The sequence below is a fragment of the Notolepis coatsorum genome (assembly GCF_963971535.1).
Source record: "Notolepis coatsorum genome assembly, chromosome: 6".
In the NCBI taxonomy this organism is placed as follows: Eukaryota; Metazoa; Chordata; class Actinopteri; order Aulopiformes; family Paralepididae; genus Notolepis; species Notolepis coatsorum.
This window is the reverse complement of record NC_140170.1, coordinates 128,932,017-128,954,347: the sequence shown is the minus strand read 5'-3', so window position 1 is coordinate 128,954,347 and position 22,331 is coordinate 128,932,017. Positions and strand designations below refer to the sequence as shown.

The 22,331-nt window shown below is 40.9% G+C and overlaps 1 protein-coding gene across 1 annotated transcript in view; it reads right to left on the bottom strand.

Moving 5' to 3' along the window:
• Positions 1 to 22,331, bottom strand: part of mmp24 (matrix metallopeptidase 24) — a gene marked incomplete at both ends in the record, with an annotated part of 493,526 nt that overhangs the window by 320,284 nt on the left and 150,911 nt on the right. The window contains 1 exon segment of the mRNA XM_084317135.1: positions 21,674 to 21,878. Coding sequence (XP_084173261.1) covers positions 21,674 to 21,878 — 205 coding nt within the window.

The window sequence follows — 22,331 nt, the reverse complement described above, 5'->3', positions numbered from 1 at the left end:
TTAACTTTATTATTTACAGATTTCATTCACGGTTCTTGTGATACTAAATCCAGATTTAGCTCTACCATTGGAAAGATTAGATTTGTCCCGATCCATAGATATGCAACATGGCTATAATAAGGTCATTTATATAGCCTGATATTCTATATTCAAAATAAAGAAAATGTATCCTCTTTTTCTCCGCCTGATTTTCTGTGCTTTTCCTCCCATCCCAATTTAGTCATTATGCCAATTCCCCCCTCCACTACCTGGTCGTTGTGCGCATGTGCCCCCTACTGGTCGGTAAAGGCAGCCCTGAGGTCTACCACATGCTTCCTCCAACACATGTGGAGACAGCCAGTGGCTCTCTTTTCACCTGACAGCGCGGACTCTCATTGGTGAAGTGTAACGCGTGGGAGGTCACACTGCCTTCACCACTTCCTGTCTTTTGCTGTGCAGGCACCCTGACCTGACCTGTAGGAGTCGCTGTCCACAACGCCAGATTACCACCCCATCAACTTCCCTCCCGCGAACTCAGCCAAAACGAGTTAGTATGACGGCTGGCCCAAGCCGGAGGCAATGCTGACACCCGGATTCGAGACCGGAGTCTCTCGCATTGGTGACGAGCGCAATCTCCGCTGCGCCACCCAGCCGCTGATATTCTATATTCTATAATATAATGTGTCCGGATGGCAGAATTCAGTACTGTATCTACAAAACCTTCTGTTTAATTATCTTCCCTTTATTCATTTGCTTAGATCTTTTGTACACGTGATCTCAAGAAGGTACTGAACGAGCTTCATGTCTGGTCATTTTTAGCATGGTGTTATTCACTGTCAAAGATGCAAAGAAAAATCATAATTCATATTCTCCTTTGTTTCATCACAATTTTAGCAAGCCTAGTAATAGACACAATATTTCGGACACTGGGAATACATTCACTGAGGTTCATAGATGTCCCTAGATACCAAGAACATGCAAATGTTTCTACCTTTACCACTTTACTTTTTCACTTGAGCCAAAACATTTGTTTGTCACCTGTCATCTTTATTAGAGATGTTACCTAATGTTGTAATTTATTTATATTACAGTATATCTACTGTATCTGTGTATATGCACGTGCAGGTGTGTACGTACACACACACATCTGTCTCATAAATACATACAGTACAAGGAATCAATAGCCATGTGTAAGCATATACATATATGTGTGCGAATACACATTCCTATACATTCCTTGTACTGTATGTGTTTATGAGATGTATGTGTGTGTGAATGAATGAATGAAAACTTTATTTAACAGATTGCAGAATTGGTACAATACAGTACGGCTCAATACACACAATTGTTAACTTATTGGACGCCAAACCCGAGAAAAGTCGGGTTTTCATAGTTATTTCTTTTATTCGACATTTCCATTCATTATCCATCCAGGGAGCCTGGTGTTATCATAGGGAATGAGTCTGAGATCGCAAAAGTGCAATAACGCCCGCATCCTACCAGGCGGCGGTATCGAGCACCCATTGAAACCTTGTGTCTTGGGCTGTGCGTCGATTATATGGGTCCGGGTCGGCAATTTTTCTCCTGGCAGGCCGAGCGGTTATAACGCTCGGATTGAGAAGAAACAATTACTCCCGATCCGTGTTTTGTGGTGGATTATGTTGGCGACACGATGGACATCAATACTTGGAATGGCGATCAGATAATTGGAATATTCTTTTTGGAGTACATCCTAGTCAAGGTAAGGCGCTATATCAATCTTGCGTTGATCCAAGAATGTCTTCATTGCGATCCGAGCGTAAGTGTGTAACGTTAGGCCATAACGTATTCTGTTGGTGACGATCAAAGCATCAAACCCCCCCCCCACCTTTTCATGCATTCATGATGGAACATAATACCTATCATATGCATTTGATTTTTTAATTGTAGCGTGTGTAGGGACGTAGTATATGTTGGAGATTGATCATAGTGAGCACAGTGTATATTTATAAAGTAGTATATGTTGGAGATTGATCATAGTGAGCAGTGTGTGTGTGTCCCTGATGAAAGACAGCATTTTAAGTGTAAATTACAGTGTATTGGTACTCTGAATAATACAGTACCAGTAATTTAATGTGTATGTACATACAATTGTTAATTCCAATACGCTTTTTGAAATGTTATATGTTTAGCATCCCAAATATTGTTACAAAAGAGATTTTGGATCACAACAGAAATAACCTCACTAAATAAAGGGTTCAATAATACATTATGTATAAAAGAGGGGAGGGGGTCGTGAATTCCCAAACAACTTGTATTCCCAAGGGGTTTATACAAACGAGGTTCTGGGCATAATTCTGGAGCTCTGGTTCTGAACCACTGTCAAGGAGTTTAATAACTTCTTACAGTCCGAGCACAGGCTCATATTAATAAATGATCGCTATGGTAATTGGTTTGACTCTTTTTGAACCTAATTACAGGCCATAATTATCGTTTTTCCTTTTCCACAGGCTGGTCTGTTTGAAGATTATAGCTGCAGTGGCCAGTAGCAGCCTCATGCGCTAATACTGTATCTGTGAGCCTACTGTATGGTCAACACTCAGAGCTGACACTTCTGTCTCGCCTTCCCATTTACGCTTGATGTTCTCCTTCATATCTCTTTTGCTTTATTCTCTCTCTCTCTCTCTCTCTCTCTCTCTCTCTCTCTCTCTCTCTCTCTCTCTCTCCCTGTCTCTCTCTCTCTCTCTCTCTCTCTCTCTCTCTCTCTCTCTCTCTCTCTCTCTCTGTGTACTTCTCCCCCATTGTCTCTCTTTTTCACTCTGTTCCGAAATCCTGTGAAAGTGGTATTACATATTTTTCAAATGATGTTCATCAAAACCTGCAAGTTTTCCATATTCACTATTCGACGCATTCCCTAAACACTGCTTCCTTGCCTCCCACTGCAGTGGGTGGGAGGTGGGTGCTGCTAAATGGTAAATGGACTGCATTTATATAGTGCTTTTAGTCTCCCAACTACTCAAGCGCTTTATAACTTGTGCCCCGTTCCCTCCACCAATGACGGCAAGGCAACAATCTGCTCGTCGGGAGCAGTTAGGGGTTCATTGTCTTGCTCGAGGAGGCTCCGACATGCCGAACCTTCAGATGACCAGACGACCGCTCTACCTTCTGAGCCGCGACTGCGCCAAAGCAATACCTCCTCCCACTCCACACCAGCAGGACGATCCAAAGCAGACTTCTAGCAGGGCTGTCTCTCTAATATTCATGTTATTTCTCATTCAAATCTTTTCTTTCACCTTTTCTTTACAGTTCTTTCTCAGTACTACTAGTTTGTCTCTCTGCTTCCCTCTCTCTCTCTCTCTTTCTTACTCTGTCTTCCACTCTCGCTCCTTCTCTCTCTCTCTCTCTCTCTCTCTCTCTCTCTCTCTCTCTCTCTCTCTCTCTCTCTCTCTCTCTCTCTCTCTCTCTCTTTCTTACTCCGTCTTCCACTCTCGCTCCTCTCTCTCTCTGCTCTCGGCCTGGCATTCGCTATTGCAAAAGGGGGGTAAGGGAGGAAAATGCTGAAGACTAGTGAACTTGTCTGAGCTCCAACAGTACGCCCTGCTACTTTACTCTCTCCATCCACTCCCTGCTGCTGCTCCTGCTCCCCCGCAGGCAGTGAATGAACCCCGCTCTCTTTAGCTTGCACCATTGACAATGTGTCTCCAACGTAAACTTTTCACCCCACACTCTTTCCTTGCCTCTGCCTCCCCTCGTGGGCGGCTGCTGTGTCTGTCAGGTTAAGGTATGGATGTACAGGCGGTGATGTTGAGCTTACTCACTCTGTCTTTCTGTTGCACGCCGTCTTTCACATCTTATTTTCTAACCCATGTTTTTTTGTTCTCTCTCTCTCTCTCTCTCTCTCTCTCTCTATCTCTCTCTCTCTCTCTCTCTCTTTCTCTCTTTCTTTCTCTGCTTGAGGGGGACCCTTGTTCTTTTTTGTATGCACGCACACACACACACACACACACACACACACACACACACACACACACACACACACAAATTGTGCATAGGTTGGAAGAGTATTGATCTTTAAAGTGCGTTGAAGGATGTTCCTCGAGTTCCTCAGGAGCATTAAAGGAGAAGACAAACCTTCTGAGCTCAGAACAGGAACCTGAAGCACAAGCCAGTCATTTGAGTGAGTCAGATAGGGTCCAAACATTGTGTTGTAAGGTGGTAGCTACCAATAAGAGCTTTGTATATGAATAAATACCAATGATTATTGAGCCTCTTTGCAAGCTTATAATACAGGAGACAATGGTGAGTATGACCTGTCAGCAGTATGAATCTGAGGACAGAGTGAAGAAAACTGCTTCAACAATCCTTTTCCTACGAATCAAAGGAAAGCTGGTTCTGTTTCTGTACAAGAAGCCAATGTTCTGTTGTAGCTGGCTGGCAAGGCTGTCTATATGGTATTTAAATGTAAATTTCTCATCTAGCCAGATGCCAAGACATTTATACTCTGTGACTCTCTCAATGCCAAAACCACTCACAGTGGATACATGCAAACCACTAAACTCAATATTTCTGTCTCTAAAAACGTTTTTACTTGCATTAAGCACCAATTTAAGATACAATATATTTTTTATAAATGGTGAAAAAAACCTTGTGGCACATCTTTTGTTATTGACAAAAATCTAGGCATTTCCTGACTTCACACACTGTCGTCTCTCAAACAAATCATTCTGAAACCAATCACACACCTTTCTATCAGTGGAGGTTTCTCCATGACAACACGTGAAATTCAAATTCACTCATAATTCATAATTATTATTAATTTACATAATTATATATATTTTTAAATTATTATTATTATTTTTTTAATTAGAAATGTTTTCCGCTGTAAAAAAATGCCAGTGAATTTTTTTTCTTCAAAAATTGCCAAAAGTGACAGCTCTGAGCTCTCTGGTCAGAACTGCAGTCATAGCTGTCAATCACTCAAGTGAAACTTTCACTGCACAGGTTGATCTTTTTATTCTATTATCCAATCAAAATAGGCTATTTGAGTCATCTAAGCACTGCCCGTGCAGATTTGCCTCACGCCACCCACGAACGCGGATTGAATGATTGACAACCTTCAAATCCAATCAGAGATTGGCCCCAGCAAACTTACGGAACTGCAGCTGGACTGTTTTGACTGTGTGCAATGTCCGCCTTGAAAGAGGCTGACAAGCTGAAGAGATTCATTTGCCTAATATAATTCATATTTTAAGATCTTTATTCAATTGTTGAACTTCATCAACTTATTGTGCACTGCATCGTTTGATGATATATTTTGGCAACTTGGTCCATATATGGGCTTATGAGAGTGCGTGACGTGAGGGATTCCCCGGAGGAGACTTACGACGGAGACCAGCGCTGCTCAAGCATGCAATTATGACTTTTGAAGAGAAAAGGATTATTATTGCAAGAGGCTTTGATCGGAGGATGGACTTCATGTACAAATAAGGTAGGAAGTGTGCATATTTTGAGCATTATTTTGTATATTTGTGTATTGCATTGAGCAACGCGGAAGGGAAGGTTTGTTGCCGAAAGGATACAAGCGGCCCGCTGTGGCCGCCGTGTTTATTATTATGTGTGTGTGTGTGTGTGTGTGTGTGTGTGTGTGTGTGTGTGTGTGTGTGTGTGTGTGTGTGTGTGTGTGTGTGTGTGTAATTAATTGGCCCGCTGTGTAATGCAGGGGGTCTTTATTCAGCATGCAACGAACTGGACATGCAATTGGAGCGGCACACACACACCGGGATACACACACACACACACACATGCATTGTCTTTCCTCAGTCGCCGATGCGACGCGCGCCGTGGTTATTGATATTGAGTTGGAGCCTGTGTTTATTATGAATTAATTGGCTGTGGGTCCGATGTGGCCTGGCCTCTGTGTGTGCGTGTGTGTGTGTGTGTGTGTGTGTGTGTGTGTGTGTGTGTGTGTGTGTGTGTGCACGCACGTGTGTGTGTCGTTCATTTCCTATAGTGCTGAGTGATGTGAATGTAATGTCCTAACCCAACCCCCTCCAATGTACAGTAAATTACCTGACCCAAGAATACACAAGACCCTCTTCTACCAAGTATGGTTTCGTCGATATTCCAATGTACAGTTTTGCTTGTACAGTTGTACAGTTTCCCCCACTCCGCCTACCCATATAATTTCCTTTGTTGTGAGGGACCAGTTTGGGAGACAGTAAGATATTGGTGAAAGAAAAATTGCATGTAGATATGTGTTTGAAACAGTGAGGGTGAGAAATGGTCTGATGATCTGGCTGTAAACAAATAGTTTTTGATTTGCCTTCTTGACTAAGCTATTGTTGTGATGTGTGTAAGTGAGGTGTGTCAAGAGTTACTCAAAGGTATTTACTACTAGTGCCTGTTGTCTTTAACTGTAGTGTCTGTCTGCTGTCTTCATAACCACACTGTGTCTGTACTTCTTTATTACAATTTTTTATCTCTCCCGTCCTCCCCAATTTTTGAACTCACCAGCCACTACTGACACACACATTGGGGGATGTTTTATAAATATAATATAATAATTTGTGCTTCACACAAATACTAGATATGTTTGTAAGAGCAAGGGATGATCAACTGTATCAAATGGTTTAGATAGATTTGCAAAAAGGGCAGCGCTTCCTGTTTAATGCAGATTATATCATTTGTAACTAATGTAATAGGTGAAATGGTGCTGTGATTACCTCTAAATCCGCAGTACTGAGTGACTTGAATGAAAATATCTAATTTGATTGTTTTCCAATGATTCCAGGATTTTTACTAAGCAGGGTAGTTTGGAGATTGGGTGATTATTTAAATGATCTCTATCACCCCCTTTATGTAAAGAATTCACATGGGCTATGGGCGGCTGGGTGGCGGAGCGGACATTGCGCTCGTCACCAACGCAAGAGACACCGATATTAGCGTTGCCTCCAGCTTGGGCCGGACGTCATATTGACTCAATTGGCAGAGTCAGCTGGAGGGGAGTCGATGGGTGGTAGTCTGGTCGTTGTAAACAGCGACTCCTACAGGTCGGTCAGGGCGCCTGCACAGCAAAGACACAGCAAAGACAAAGACAAGAAATGGCGGGGGAAGTGTGAGCCTCCCACACGTTACACCTCGCCAATGAGAGTCCGTGCTGACAGGTGAAAAGAAGTGACTGGCTGCCTCCACATGTATCGGAGGGGACATGTGATGGGCTTCTATCCTCCCTACAACCGGCCAGTGGGGGGCACATGCGAGCAACGGTCAGGACAGGGGAGGGAGAATTGGCACGAGAGGAAATTGGGATGGGAGAAAAATCACAGAAAAAAGGAGGAGAAAAAGTAGAAGAAAAAAAAAATCACATGGGCTGTTTTCCAAACATCTTTCCATTGAGATGGAAAGATTGAATGTATTAATTGCTCACTGATAATTGGGGTGGACAGTTTTAGAGAAAAAATTGTCCAATGTATCCTCTCCAGCTGAACTGCTGGTATTGGGTCTCATTCCCGAATATTTTCCAAAGACTTCTCTTGGAAGACTTATCTTGGAACCGACTGAGACAGAATCTACGACAAGTTCACTCTGAGTCCCCAACGTGTGGAGAAGTTGTCTTAAGCGGCTCAAACGATCACAGCTGAGATGCATTCTGAAACATGAACGCGCGTTCCCGTTAGGTCATTTGCATACAAAACAACGCCTCCAGAGCTCCTTATAAGGCAGGCTCTGTGCCGTGTGCAAATGAAATCGAGAAAAGTCGAGGGTTTAGACACACCTGTCCAGCTCATTAAATGCAACTAATGATGCAGCCGTGTGAAAATGGTGGCGGAAGCGCTTTGCGACCGATCAAAATGAGATTAGATTAATGTATTGTCATCATTATACAGAATACACGCTACTACTCGTGACCACCTGCCGCAGTGCGCGCACCCCCCCCCCCACACACACACGCTCGCAGTACTAGTATAGTACGCAGTATAGTCTACGTGCGTAATGCATGAACGCTGTAGGCTTATATTATTCTAATGACTTGTTTTATTAGGAGATCGCAGATACAGTCCACCAGTGCGCTGCCCGACTCTGGCGGCCTGAACACATTGTGCGCGAAGAACGGCGTAAATCGTTATTGCCCGCCATGCGTTGAATGCCAACAACGGCGTATCACGTGTTTGGGATCAATATTTCATTTTTTCGCCATGGCATTCATAATTCATCCAGCCTCCCTCCGGATCGCAGCCGGACCCTGTTCTGATATTGCAACACCTCAATACCGCCGCCTGGTGGATGGTCGGGCGAGTTACACTCACGCCAAACCGGAAGTGGCGATCGGTGCATCGAGGAAATTCCTCCGCCAGAGATATATTGTGGCATGGATCAATATACACACTTGAGTGCATTTGGATCGCTTTCGAAACGCAATAATCGATATGATTTCTGCGTTTATTGCGTCATACAAACCGGAAATGGATCGTAAGAATGGTAAGAGGAAACTAACGTTACTTTCAGCTTGATTGTCCATTTCTTTGTTTGCAATCAGTCTGATCAATATATCAACCCATACTAAATAAAGCCGTTACTGACGATCAAGGAATTATAAACGACCCCCCCCCCTTTCCTTCACGCATGATGAAGCATAATGTATACCGATCATATACATTTGAATTTTTTAATATAGCGTGTATAGGAAAGAAACGGCAATCGATAATCTATCATAGCTTTAGGGCCTATAGCTATAGCGTTTTTGGAATTACAGCAGAAAAGCTTAAAAACATACTTATATTCTCAATGGTATTACCACAACAATGTATGAATGAAAAAATATAACGTTCCCATATCCGGAACGATAGATACCCGATGTTGAATGGGCCATAGTAATGCAGATATAGCTATAATATTTAAAAAGTTATAGCCCTGCAAAGAAGGTAAACATCTCCATAGGCTTACAGCGGTGGCAGAGAGGGCATAATGATGGGCACAATGCATGGCGCCCAATGTGTTAATATGTGTACTGTACTTACTGTATAGGGCAGAGCATATATATAGTATCTAATATATATAGTAAATCCTAATTAAACAAGTAATTAGAATAATATAAGCCTACTGTTAATTCATTAGACACGTAGGCTATACTGGTGCACACAAGACTTATGGAATATTAATGCAGTCTATTTCCACGCGATTAGCTTTAGTTCTTATTTATTTATTTATTTATTTATTTATTTATTTATTTATTTATCCACTGTCATTTGCAGTGTTGGTGTAGTAGGCTACATAGTGTATTTCAATATCTGTTTTATTGATTAATGATATATTTGAAGGAATGCAAGTTATAGCTATATCATGGGATATATTGCATGTTGGCTCTAACCTGCATTATTTCAAATGTATAATTAATCAATAAAACAGATATGTAACAAATAAGAAATACAAATTCCACAGAAGGCATTAAATAATTATTATTTTCAATAATTTCACAATAATTGCATAATTGTGTTTGAATATCTGAGTAATTAAAGTAATTATACATTTGTCCAAAATAGCTGGTTCAGATATGATTAATCCAGCTGCCCTGTGATCAGATGAATCCATATTATTTATTTTTCCGACATCCGCGTAAATTCTTATCGTACAAATATTGTCATATTTATTTTAATTATGATTAAGTAATTAATTCCAAGGAGGCCTGTAGGGTTGACATGAAGGAATCACTATGATTCCTCCCAAATAAAGCCATTAACCTGTTAATCTGTAGACCGTTTTCGCCTAAAAGGTACATGCCTAAGTAAATGGAAGATTGCTCCACTTCTGCAAGGTCAATTTGCATGTTCTTGGTATCTAGGAACATCTAGGGACCTGGGGGTATGTATTTCCAGTGTCAGAAATATTGTGTCTGTTACTAGGCTGAGTAAATTGTAATGAATAAATTAATTATGATTTATGATTTTGATGATGATGATCAAAAATGTATACGGGGCACGAGAAAATGCTCACTGAGCTCATTCACCACCTTATTGAGATCATGTGTACAAAGAATCTAAGCAAATGAACGGCGGGAAGATGATTAAACAGAAGGATTTGTAGATACAGTAATTAATAATAATCGACTTTAATTATAAATTCATATTTGACCTTGAACTTGACCTTGACCTTATTATGGCCAAATCATACATCTATGGATAGGGAAAATGCTCCTCTTTCCAATGGCAGGGTTGAATCTGGATTTAGTCATTTCTTGCCGTTTTTACGATAATTAGCATTTTCCGATAAATTTGTATTTCCGATAAAACATATAAAACATCTGTAAAAATGAAAATATACAATTTGACTACTGTTTTTGATAGGGTTATGGTCTTTACTCTTGGCTACACATTTTTTTATTTAAAAACATTGACCTCTTAACATCCAAGGGCCCACATGTGGATGATTCTTTGCCGACCTCTAGTGGCTCGGGTGGGCATTTCTTTTAATACAATATATAGATAGAATTAAAGCGCTATTTGTTGCCTGTCGATTGCCCTTTCAGGTGACAAAATCCGTTCAGCGGTTCTCGAGTTACATGCCGATATGTGAGGCGTGCCCCAAAGTACGCAAAAGTACACATTACCACCCCGACTCCCGGGGCTCTAGCTCCGTCAATCATTTGGCGATCTCGAAAATACCCCATGATATGATAATTGGGGATCTAATACGGTCTCTATTGATCGATTTATGATAAAGAAAAGCATATAGGGGGACCTTAAGGCTTAACAGGTTAAGAACATGGAGAACACAGTCTGTCAAGTTAATACAATTTTCAATCAGTCAATCAATCATAAGTGTGCTCCTCAGCACTCTTAAATTCTGCTCTCAGCCACGGCCGAATCTGATCTCAGGGAAATTTGAGGAATCTCGCTACCAGCCCTAATATGTCTTAAATCGGCAGAAATTTGCCTGAGAGCAAATTTCTTGTCGTAAATCCGTTCGGGAATGAGACCCAATAGCTTGCAATGCTTCCAGTACAAAATTAGGAGACAAGGGCTGAAAGGTGAACTGAGAAGCATGGTTTATGGCATGCACGCGCACACGCACGCACACACACACACACACACACACACACACACACACACACACACACACACACACACACACACACACACACACACACACACACACACACACACACAATCATCATTAACAAGGGGCTCTGTAAACCGTTAATCAAATGGTCATTAAAGTTAATATGTATGGGTAGTGAATTCGTGGTTTTGATCTTATTTCAGTTTACTGCCTTCCAAAATCTTGCCTGGTTTGGGTAGCAGCTAGTAATTAGGTCTAAATAATCTGACTTGGCTTTTCTCACAGCTTAAGTACATTTATTTGTGAATTGTCTAAACAATGCAAAGCATCTCCAGAGGGTCTGGCACGAGACCCGGCACTATTCCTTTCTTTAAACAAAGCTGATGAACGAGAGAAACAGGGACTTACTCTGTCTTTTATTCTGAGCACATTTATCAACAACTGAAATAAATGTTTCTGTAAGAAAGTCAGGTTCCAGGGCGGCTAGGTGGTGCAGTGGGCAAGGCGCTCACCTCCAATGCTGGAGACGCTGGGTTTGTTCCCAGCGCTCCACATTGCTTTCAGTTTAGCTGGTCGTCCGTACTAATACACATTGGCAGTATTAGGGGGTGGGAAACTGATGGGTGGGGATCGGACGTTGTGGACAGCGACTCCTACAGGTCGGTTGGTGCGCCTGCGCAGTAGAATCAGGAAGCGACGGGGGCGGCGTCCCTCCAAAGCGCAGACCCCTGACGCTGAAAGATCACGCTGCGCAGGTGAAAAGATGCGACGGCTGCTACCTCGAGTACCGGAGGGGACTTGTGCAATGTATGGCTTCGTCCACATTACAGCCGGCTTGTGGGAGGCATGAAACAGCGTTCGAGACAGGGGAGGGTTGAATTGGATGATACGAAATTGGGATGGGAGAAAAATAGAAAATGGGAGAAAAAGTGGATCAAAAAAGAAAGAAAGTCAGGTTCCACCTGAGCATCTGGAATCTCAGACGTACAGTGCAGGTCGCTATATAAAATATCAGTCAAAAAAGCTCATTAAAATGTTAAGATTACTGAGACCTTGTTTTCTGTAATATGGCAGTGATCTAATTCCTAGCTTGAAGACACCACTTATAATTTAGTTAATTCTATTGGAAAATACAAGACCTTGAACAATCTTTCAAATTAAGTCTAGTGTGTTCGGTTATGAGTTGAATTAAATGTAAGCTACCACTGACCTCCTTCACTCAATCAGTGCCAGCTATTAGACTGGGCCCTGCTGTAGTTAGGCCAGCTTTCCATGACAACTTTTCACTGTGCGCCACGTTGTTTGTAGAGCTAAATCTATATTTTATATTATAGCTATTAGGGGTGTAACGATGCGACCTCACACCGATTAATTTCGATTACGATTATTCAGGCAACGATTCAATGCATCATGAAATCTCTTCATTTGACCACGATTCGATTTGATTAATTTTCGATAGATTTTCTATCAGTTAATTCCCCAAAGAATTTTGAATACACAAATGTGGCTGGGGGAACTGATTCACTCAGCATGAATGGACTATAGGTCAATAATACAATAATCATTTCAATTAATTTCGATTATAATCGATTCTAACATATTCAAATCGATACACCCCTAATAGCTGTATTATGTATCCAATATCATTGTCAATTGACAGTAAGAACCTTCCGTTCAAGATGCATAAAAGATATATTTTTTTCATCAATACGTTCCCGTTTTATACCGTGGTGAATATGAGTGTTATAATATATATATTATATATATATATATAATATAACACTCATATTCACCACGGTATAAAACGGGAACGTATTGATGAAAAAAATATATCTTTTATGCATCTTGAACGGAAGGTTCTTACTGTCAATTGACAATACACATAAGGTGGCGAAAATTGGCACTGATATTATCGGAATGATCCGGGATAATTCCTGCAAGGCTATTTATAAGGCGCTAAGCTAATAACGTTAAATCCATTGGCGTTTCGTCCCTACACACGACACAGTTAAAAATCCAAATGCATACAGTATGATCGGTATTATGTTCCATCATGAATGAGAAAAATCGTGATTCACATTTTAGCAAGAATCGCCCAGCCCTAGTACACAGTTAAGTGTTTAATGAGAGATAGTGGATTCAATACACCAAGCTAACTGTAAAACAGTGTTTAATGAGAGATGGTAGATTCAATACACCAAGCTAACTTACTGTACACAGTTGAGTGTTTAATGAGAGATAGTGGATTCAATACACCAAGCTAACTGTAACATAGTGTTTAATGAGAGATGGTAGATTCAATACACCAAGCTAACTTTACACAGTGTTTAATGAGAGATGGTAGATGGAAATGACTTCTATGTTGCGATAACTTCAATACATATGGAATTACTTCTTAGTCATTTTCCTTAATAGTTCTTTGCTGGTATGGCAACATAATAGATTCTATTGAAAGTGGTCTTAAAAAGGTCTTAAATGTAACCTGTTGAAATTTGCAGGAACCCTGTCCGTCAACATGAATTATTTATGATTTCGAATTGGATAACTGAAAACAGACTAAAATTAAATGTAGCAAAAAGAAAATGTCTTATACTCGACTCTAAATATGCCTTAAGGTCGGAGCATAGACTGAGTCTCTCATTACAAGACGCTGGTATTGAACAAGTGAAGGAGGCCAAATTGTTGGGTGTAACTATTGACGAGGCACTACTTTGGTCTACCCAGATTAATAACATGGTTACCAGGATGAGTAGAAACATCTCCATAATAAGAATAAATGCCTACCTCCTAACGAATACAACAATTAAAATAGTAGTACAATCTTTAGGCACGGTTTCAGACATTTCTAAATGACTTCAGGAAAATGTAATTAGAACGTTATTCCACATATGGGCCGTTGGAACAGACGAAAGTCACAGCACTTTGCGAGCGTCTAGCGCAGGGGTGGTCAACCCCGTGGCTCGCGAGCCGCATGTGGCTCTTTGCCCGTCAATGTGTGGCTCTTCCATCAATTTTTTTTTAATAATAATTATAATATGTTTTTTTTTTTTTATGTCACTCAAACCTACATTTCATTGTGGTAAACCTCATATTTTTATATTCAGAGGTAATTGTATAGTTTGCACTGTTTATTTTTCTCATATTTCTCATATAAGCTGTCGGGTCATCTGAACTGTTCCTGGCAGGAATCAGTGGCATTTTCTCCATGGCTGTGCTAGTGATAAGGAATAGTGTGGAGGGAATGCATGCTAGACTGTCGTGGATGAGGGTGGAGGAGAGACTAGCATGCAGTTTGATTAGGTTTTTAAAGAACATTTGTACCTTGGGTAAACCCACTCAATTGTATTCTATGCTTTTATCCACCAATGATAGACATGACCATAATACCAGACATGCTTCAAGTAGTCGCTTCACCCTACCTCTGCCTAGAACCAACGCTCTAAATAAAACGGCAATGTATAGAGCCATAACATACTGGAATAGGATCCCATTACATATTATACGGACGGAAAACAAGGACAGTTTCAAAAAGAAACTTAAAGCCATAATTTGGAAGGAAATTAATATATGTCATGCATGAGTGTAGCTGTAGTTTTTCCTTTTAAAGGTATGGTGAAATTGATGTTTTAGTAACATTGATGAGCATTCTGAAAGCAATTCTTAAAAGGATTCACTTTTAAAAACAATCTTAAATTGTATTTAACACTGTAAAGTATTTTGTTTTGTTTTTTGTTTTCTGTTTCTTTGCTTGCATGTAATTTAGCCATCTTAATAGTTAGTTTCATTGTGTATTGTGTGTTGAGTGCTGACTTTTAGTAATTCTGTTTTGCAATAATTGTTTTTGTATGTTTTTTTGTGTGGACCCCAGGAAGACTAGCTGGTTGCCATGGCACCAGTTAATGGGGATCCGTAATAAAATCAGAATCAAACATCCACCTTCAGTGAGACCATAACACCTGCCCATCATGAAGATGACGTGTCACCCACCTCTACAAGCAGCAGTATCACCACCACCACTAAAGGTTTGACCTCACAAGACCCTGCACTATGGCCAAGTGTCATAAGCCATACCCAACAATGTGGTATCAAGGGGACCAATACAGGTCAAAGATCTTGTTTTCCCCCAAAATCCAGCGAACATGGCTTCTGTATTCGGTTAGCACAGACTCAGTCTTCTGTTTGATATTATAAAAAAAATGTATATGATGAATAAATGCCTTGTAGTTAAAGAAAGCTTGAATTACGGACTTCTTTATTACATATTTTTTTAATCTCTCCCGCCCTCCCCAAATTTTTAACGCACCAGCCACCACTGACTGAGTGGGGGATGTTTTAAAAATAACATTTTTGCTTCACCAAAAGATTTGGTCAGCAGCCGCCACTGCCACAGAGGTAGGCCCCAACTGAACCCTCAGAGCAACACGTTCAACTAGTGAATCTAGTACAGTCACAGAAAAACACGATCTTACATATATAACAGCCGCTCCTCCCCTCCCAACTATATATACTCTTCTAATATTCAAGTAAATGATCTCCATCTCTGGCGAGTGGGTCAAGTGGAGTGTTTGGAGAAGGAACAGGAATAGCAACAGAAGGCTGCAGGGCAACTGCAATTAAATTAAGAGACATTAATAGTACGATTTGAACAATGAGTAGGGTATCTAGCTGGGCCAAGAGAAGGAATAATCGATTGGAGAAGTATCACATTGCTCAGCCCTGATGAAGGATTATTTTAAACAAACAAGCATGGGTGGGGTAGGTAGTCATGGTAGAATACATTGAACAATGTTGTTGGCGAGCATCTTTAGAGACCCTGTAGTTGAGAACATCTTGCTTGAAGAATGCCCCATGAAAAGATCAAATGCAACCTTACATTTTAAAGTAGATTTTCATTCAAACTGACGACTGCATTTTTCTATGCCCGTATGGGATGCTGACATTTTAATGTTTTATCCATTTGCTTAACTCATTATTAGTGAAATATGAGTTTATAGAAATCTCAGCGCATTGAGTTGGAAACCGCCGCATATTGGCGGGAGGAAGTGGCGCAGCCAAAAGTGAGTGTAGTCCCTTGAAAGAAGAGACCCAGGGCTTTCGATGGGCCTGATATTCTATATTCATATTTCAATGATTTTTTTTTAAACCCAGCCTTAATAGATAGATAAATAGATAGATAGATAGATAGATAGATAGATAGATAGATAGATAGATAGATAGATAGATAGATAGATAGATAGATAGATAGATAGATAGATAGATAGATAGATAGATAGATAGATAGATAGATAGATAGATAGATAGAGATAGATAGAGATAGATAGATAGATAGATAGATAGATAGATAGATAGATAGATAGATAGATAGATAGATAGATAGATAGATAGATAGATAGATAGATAGATAGATAGATAGATGAATGTATGGGTGGGTTAATGGATGGATGGATTCTGATGGTGACAATACAGAAGGTTTCTAGAGCAGTTGCAGAGAGAGCAGTGCGTTTTTAAGGATCAATGAAAACAAGTGTGCTTTTCTTGCTTGTCCTCTCTGCCCTTCTGAAGCAAATACCATCAATTAGTTTCAGCAGCTTTGGAGAACCTTGCTGTCTCACTATCTTTCTTCTAATCTTTCAATTACTGTGTGTGAGTTTGTGAGTGTGTGTGTGTGATACATACAGTAGACACATACAAACAAAAACATGCACACACACATGAATGACCACCCCTCAACACACACACACACACACACACACACACACACACACACACACACACACACACACACACACACACACACACACACACACACACACACACACACACACACACACACACACACACACACACACACACTTTAAGACGGCAGCAAACTGAAAACAAATGCAGACTTGTTTTCCGCATTCAGTATACTGTCACCTTTGGTGACCCTGGTGCCCACTCAGCAGTCATTGCAGATCTGTTGATTTGGGAATCAATACTCTTGAACTATTGATCACTGATCAGAGAGTCATTCATTTATAAAATGGTGTGTGTGTCAGTGCATACAATCCATTAGAGTAGAGCAGCCTTAAAGGACCATACCAGTCTAATTTTCTCACCAGAGATCTTACCAGAGATCACCCCTGTCTTTAACAAATGTATATGGTGTGTGTTTTAGCTGATCTCAGCTTATCTTACTGAACAAGTGGAGTCGCCATCCGCTTCTTTTCACCTGACAGCGAGGAGTTTCACTGGGGGAACGTAACGTGTGCATAGGTTCACGCTATTTCCCCCAGATCCTATCCCTGCTGAACAGGCACCCCAACCGACCAGTAGGAGTCGCAGTTTACAACGACCATGACACATACCCCATCGGCTTCCCACCCGCTAACACTGCCAATTGTGTTAGTAGGGATGACTGACCAAGCCGGAGGTACCGCTGACAGCTGGATTCGATACCAGAATCTCTGCTGTGGTAGGCGAGTGCTGAGTCCACTGCGCTACCCAGCCGCCTGATGATCCTCTTTTGACTGTTTCTGGGAGCCTCTAGTCCGGCAGCTGATGATCGCAGCGTTCTTGCTGGCATGTAATTTATTAGTGTTGGCAATATAGTTACAGTAGGTCCCTGTCCATTTAGGGCGTAAGGAGAAGGACCTTGAGGTCAATTCTAAACGTTACAGGAAGCCAGTGTAAACAACTAGCCACTGAGAACCTGCAACTCTCATTTAATGGTCTGCACAATGCACTTATTGGCCTTAAGCCTGTACTTAATGCAAGAAAATGAACGATGTTCTCTAGGGTTAGATGTATTGTTTACAATGATTTGCATATATATTGACTGTGAATGGGTCAGACATTGAAAGAGTTACAGCATATGTTATGTACCATGAGCCTGATCACTCCTGTGTCACTGCCTGATCACTGCTGTGTCACTGGGCATACAGGTGAGGGCTGCTAATTAGCTAATTGCTGCTGATTGGTTACCTGCTGGGAGTTTTGGTGTCGGTTTTGCACATAGGTTGCGTGCCTTTGAGCCAGGGTCGTAACAACATACAAAATATCTTGGCATTTTGGCTTGATGAGAAATTTACATTATACCAAAATACCATATAGACAATGTTGACTTCTTATACAGGAACAAAACCAGCTTCCCAATTATTAGCAGAAAGAGGATAATTGAAGCAGTTTTTCTATCTGTCTCTGATGATAGATGGGTGATAGATATGGTATTCATCACTGCATTCTGTAAGATAAAGTGGGCTGGTCTTCTCTGGCAGAGAGAACTCTTGCTAAAAATCAATACCCCACTATCTTATGGATATCTTATCTTATATCTTATCTTATTTGGTTCTTTCTTCGTTTTTTTGCATCTGTGTCTTTGTCCTATTCATTCAGTGTCTAATTGTCTAAGCTGCAATTTATTTTCCTTATTTCTACTTGTGTTTTATTTATTTTATTGTAATATGCCTGTAATCTTGACGGTGTTGCAAATGAGGGAAACCTCAACTGCCCTTTTCTTTCGAGAATAAATAAAGGCTTGAATCAATGAATGAATGCATAAAAAATTTGTTAAAGACAGGGACAATCTCTGGCAGTGGCAATAAGTCAAAATTAGACTGGTATGGGCGGCACGGTGGTGTAGTGGTTAACACTGTCGCCTCACAGCAAGAAGGTCCAGGGTTCGAATCCCGCTTGGGGACCAGGTTTCCATGATGCCAGTTACCCAGGTGGGGTATCTCCCAGGCCTTTCTGTGTGGAGTTTGCATGTTCTCCCCGTGCTCGCAAGGGTTTCCCCCCCCGATAAGATAAACCCAATGGAAAAACATGCACAACAACAAGATCGCTAACGCTGTGGCGTCCTTGACGAAGACGGACAGGAGCACTTGGATTGGTCCCCTGGCGCGGCTCACGTGGCGCCTGTCTGCTCCCGGCTGCCCTTGGGGGGGAAGGACGACGGGATGGGTTAATCGCAGATACGCATTGTATGCATGGTTCGCATGTGTGCCAAATGGTGACCTCGGAGCAGGTCCTAAATTATTATTATTATTATTATGGTACTTTAAGACAAAAGAGTATTTGTGACTATTAATATGGCAATTCATTTTGCACTATAACCACATTCAACCCATAATATAGTATGGCGAGTTTAGTCATACTCTGTCACCACAAAGTCACAACTGTGTTAATCTCGCCAGCCAGATTGCTCTCTCTTTCCATCAACACATTCGTTTCTCAAAGAGAGAGAACCTGGCATGAGTCATTTGTCAAACCAAGATAGAGGGGAGAAAAATGGCCATGGAGGAAGTTAATATTTTTTCCCGCCTTATCCAATTACTAATGCTGGTCAGCGCTCAGGCAGAGGGGAGCGAAGTGCAAAATCAATGAAATAAATCTAAAACACTATCAATCCAGTTTTGAATAAAAGGAAAGAAAGGTTAATGTTACCTGATATTCACTGCTCTATGTTTCAAAAACACAAATAGGCTAATTATACCAACCAGCTTTGTTAGATCTAAAGTTATCTAGTAACTTCATACATATTCCACTGTAAATTTTCGGTTCATGTAGGCAGTCAGTGTGCGTCAACCTCTTCAAATGGTGACTACCTAATTTTGGAATAAAACAAATGTAAAAATATGAATATATCTTTTTGGCATTTCTGCAAATTTTAGCTTTCTACGCCTATTTGGTAGAGTGATATTCTTAGAAGTGTGAGGTCTGGATAAACCAGGTTCTAGTGCAGCTCAATCTAATAGTGTTTCCCATACTACTGGTGAGAACCCAACGCAGGTGATTAGGAGGGTACATTTTCTGTTTCAGAGCTGTAACATTTAAAAACAACTCATTTGGAACTTTAGCTCAAACTAAAATACTTTGAGCCCATAAAGTTGGTAACTAATTCAACGTCGATGGACCAACTCCAAAATGTGTCACTTGATGACATCATAAATGCTGATTTGTGGTTGGCCCCTTCTGCCAGGTGGGCAGGGTGTCCACTAATGCCTATAAGAGGGGAAACACTGGATACATCAGAGCCACCCAGAGGCTCTGATTTATCCTGGCACAAGGTTACAGATCCCCATCACTATTTCCACTAATTGGCAGTAATGCAGAAAAGCCAGTGTTACAACCACCACTGAATCTCAAATGAGGAAGCTGGTTGATTATTACTGAATGACTACACCCGTTTTACCCTTTTCCCCCTTTAAGTATGCTTCACCATTCAGTTCAGTTGGCTATAACTCCCTGAAGAAGGCATGACCCTGAAACGCATCAGAACTAATATTTTAATCAGTTCTGTTCATAGAACTTGCCAATAAAATGGCATTTGTTAATTTTTCAAGTCCAGTGCCTTGGTTTTTCTTGTTCCTTTGGGGAAGAAGCAGTATTGTCTTCTAGGTAGAAAACGGGTGGAGCTTTCTGAATGTGCCTCTACTGGCACAGTAGCAGTGGGAACACGTTGGCTGTATTGTGTCTATACGGAATACACACTCTCTAATCTAATCTAAGCTCTAATATCTTTGGTTCCCACTGCCACTGCGCCATTAGAGGCCCATTCAGAAAACTCCATGTGTTTTCTACCCAAAAGCCCACACTGCTTCTTCCTCATTTGAGATTCAGTGGTGGTTGGGACACTGAATGTTCCGTATTACTGACACTTAGTGGAAAGCGTGGTGGGAATTAGTAACCTCATTACAAAATAAATCAGAGCCTCTAGGTGGTGGGAGACACATGAGAACAGTTTCTCCCACACACTTTGTAAAAGAAAATCATTTGCCTCAAATAGTGTCGGGCCACAAGGAACAGGATTTGAGGTGCACACTTTATACATTTTTATAAATGCTATGAATAAATATTGTAACTGTCCAAGATCACTGGAAGCGTACAATGTAACACATGGTTCAGGATTTAGATTTTCCCTTTAACTCGTACACACACCATTGCAGTGTGTTGCTTATTTCAAATGGTGTATTAAAAAGACCCTGGATAAATTGCATTTGCCCTCCATGCCTTCTCTCACTTCACTAAGCTTTGTTTACCGTGCCCTTCTTCCCAGAAAAGCCTGGTTATATTATAAGCAACTGGCAACTCAGACACTCAAACCCTCCTCTAGCGACCTCAAAAAAAGATATACAAAGAATGCACCTTGCAAGCGAATCACTTCTTGTCAGAGCAAAATTGCATTTCTGCCAAATGAAGCATTTACTGTACAAACTAATCTAATTTAGTTTGGAAATGTGACGATAAGTGGAGTGGAGATAATCATACATCACTGTGTGAACCCTTTTCAGAGGAGGTTTTGAAATGTCAATGGAGTAATGAGTTCGCTGATGGGGAGCTTTAGAAAAACTGAACTGAACCCTGGAGGCCCTTGAATTCAAGAGGAGACAAGTAGCAGCGTATAGGTGGAAACAGGTTAACAGGAGCATTGAGACCGGCTGATATGGGAGATCAATGTAGACATGTATGCTAGCAGCTGAGAAGTCAAGGTCAAGGTGTATAGTAAGTGGTTTCTAGACTAGAGGTTAAATGGTACCAAAGTAGTTATGTCACTTGTAATATCACTTGTAGAGTAATTAATCTGCATACATGCCAAGATTATTAGGGTACAATACAAAGCATCCTAGACTGAATCCAGCCCTGAGGTAAAGAGGTCAAAAGCACTCGAAGCGTGCCTCACCATCGTGATTGGCATTGCCTAGCGTCCAGGGCTCGTCTGAGTCGAAGTGTGTGTCTCCTCCAATCCCGGGGCCAGGGAAGTAGGCGTGTGCCAGGAAGCCCCCTTCACCATCAAACGGAGAGCTATCGCCGTGGAAACCAGAGGCGAAGAAGATCATGATGTCTGCTTCTTTGCCCTCGTTCTTTATGTCAGAGTACGCCACCTCCTAATGAAGAATACATGTCATAGATTTGGCGTCAAGTGCCTTTCAAAATAACCCAGGATGCAATCCAGGTGTGGGTGACAGAGATTCAGATCTTAAAATAAAAAAAAATCACATTTCCTCCCCCTCAAACCCAAAGTGAACACTAAATAATAATTAGAATTATTTTTCTAAATGCAAAAACAAATACATATATATAATGTATTATACACTATATCAGACTTATACCAGACTAAAACACCACATCAGACTGATACCAGGATAAAACACCACATCAGACTGATATCAAGCAAAACAATTATATTGGTGTCATAATGTCTTCAATATTAAAATCTGATTCCAAGAGATATATATAACATGTCAGAAATCAAAGCAAAGCAGCTTGATTCTCTGAATGTCTGGCACATAGAAGCATGTTGGATCATTCTGTCCTTGACCCCCAACTAATGTTAAAAT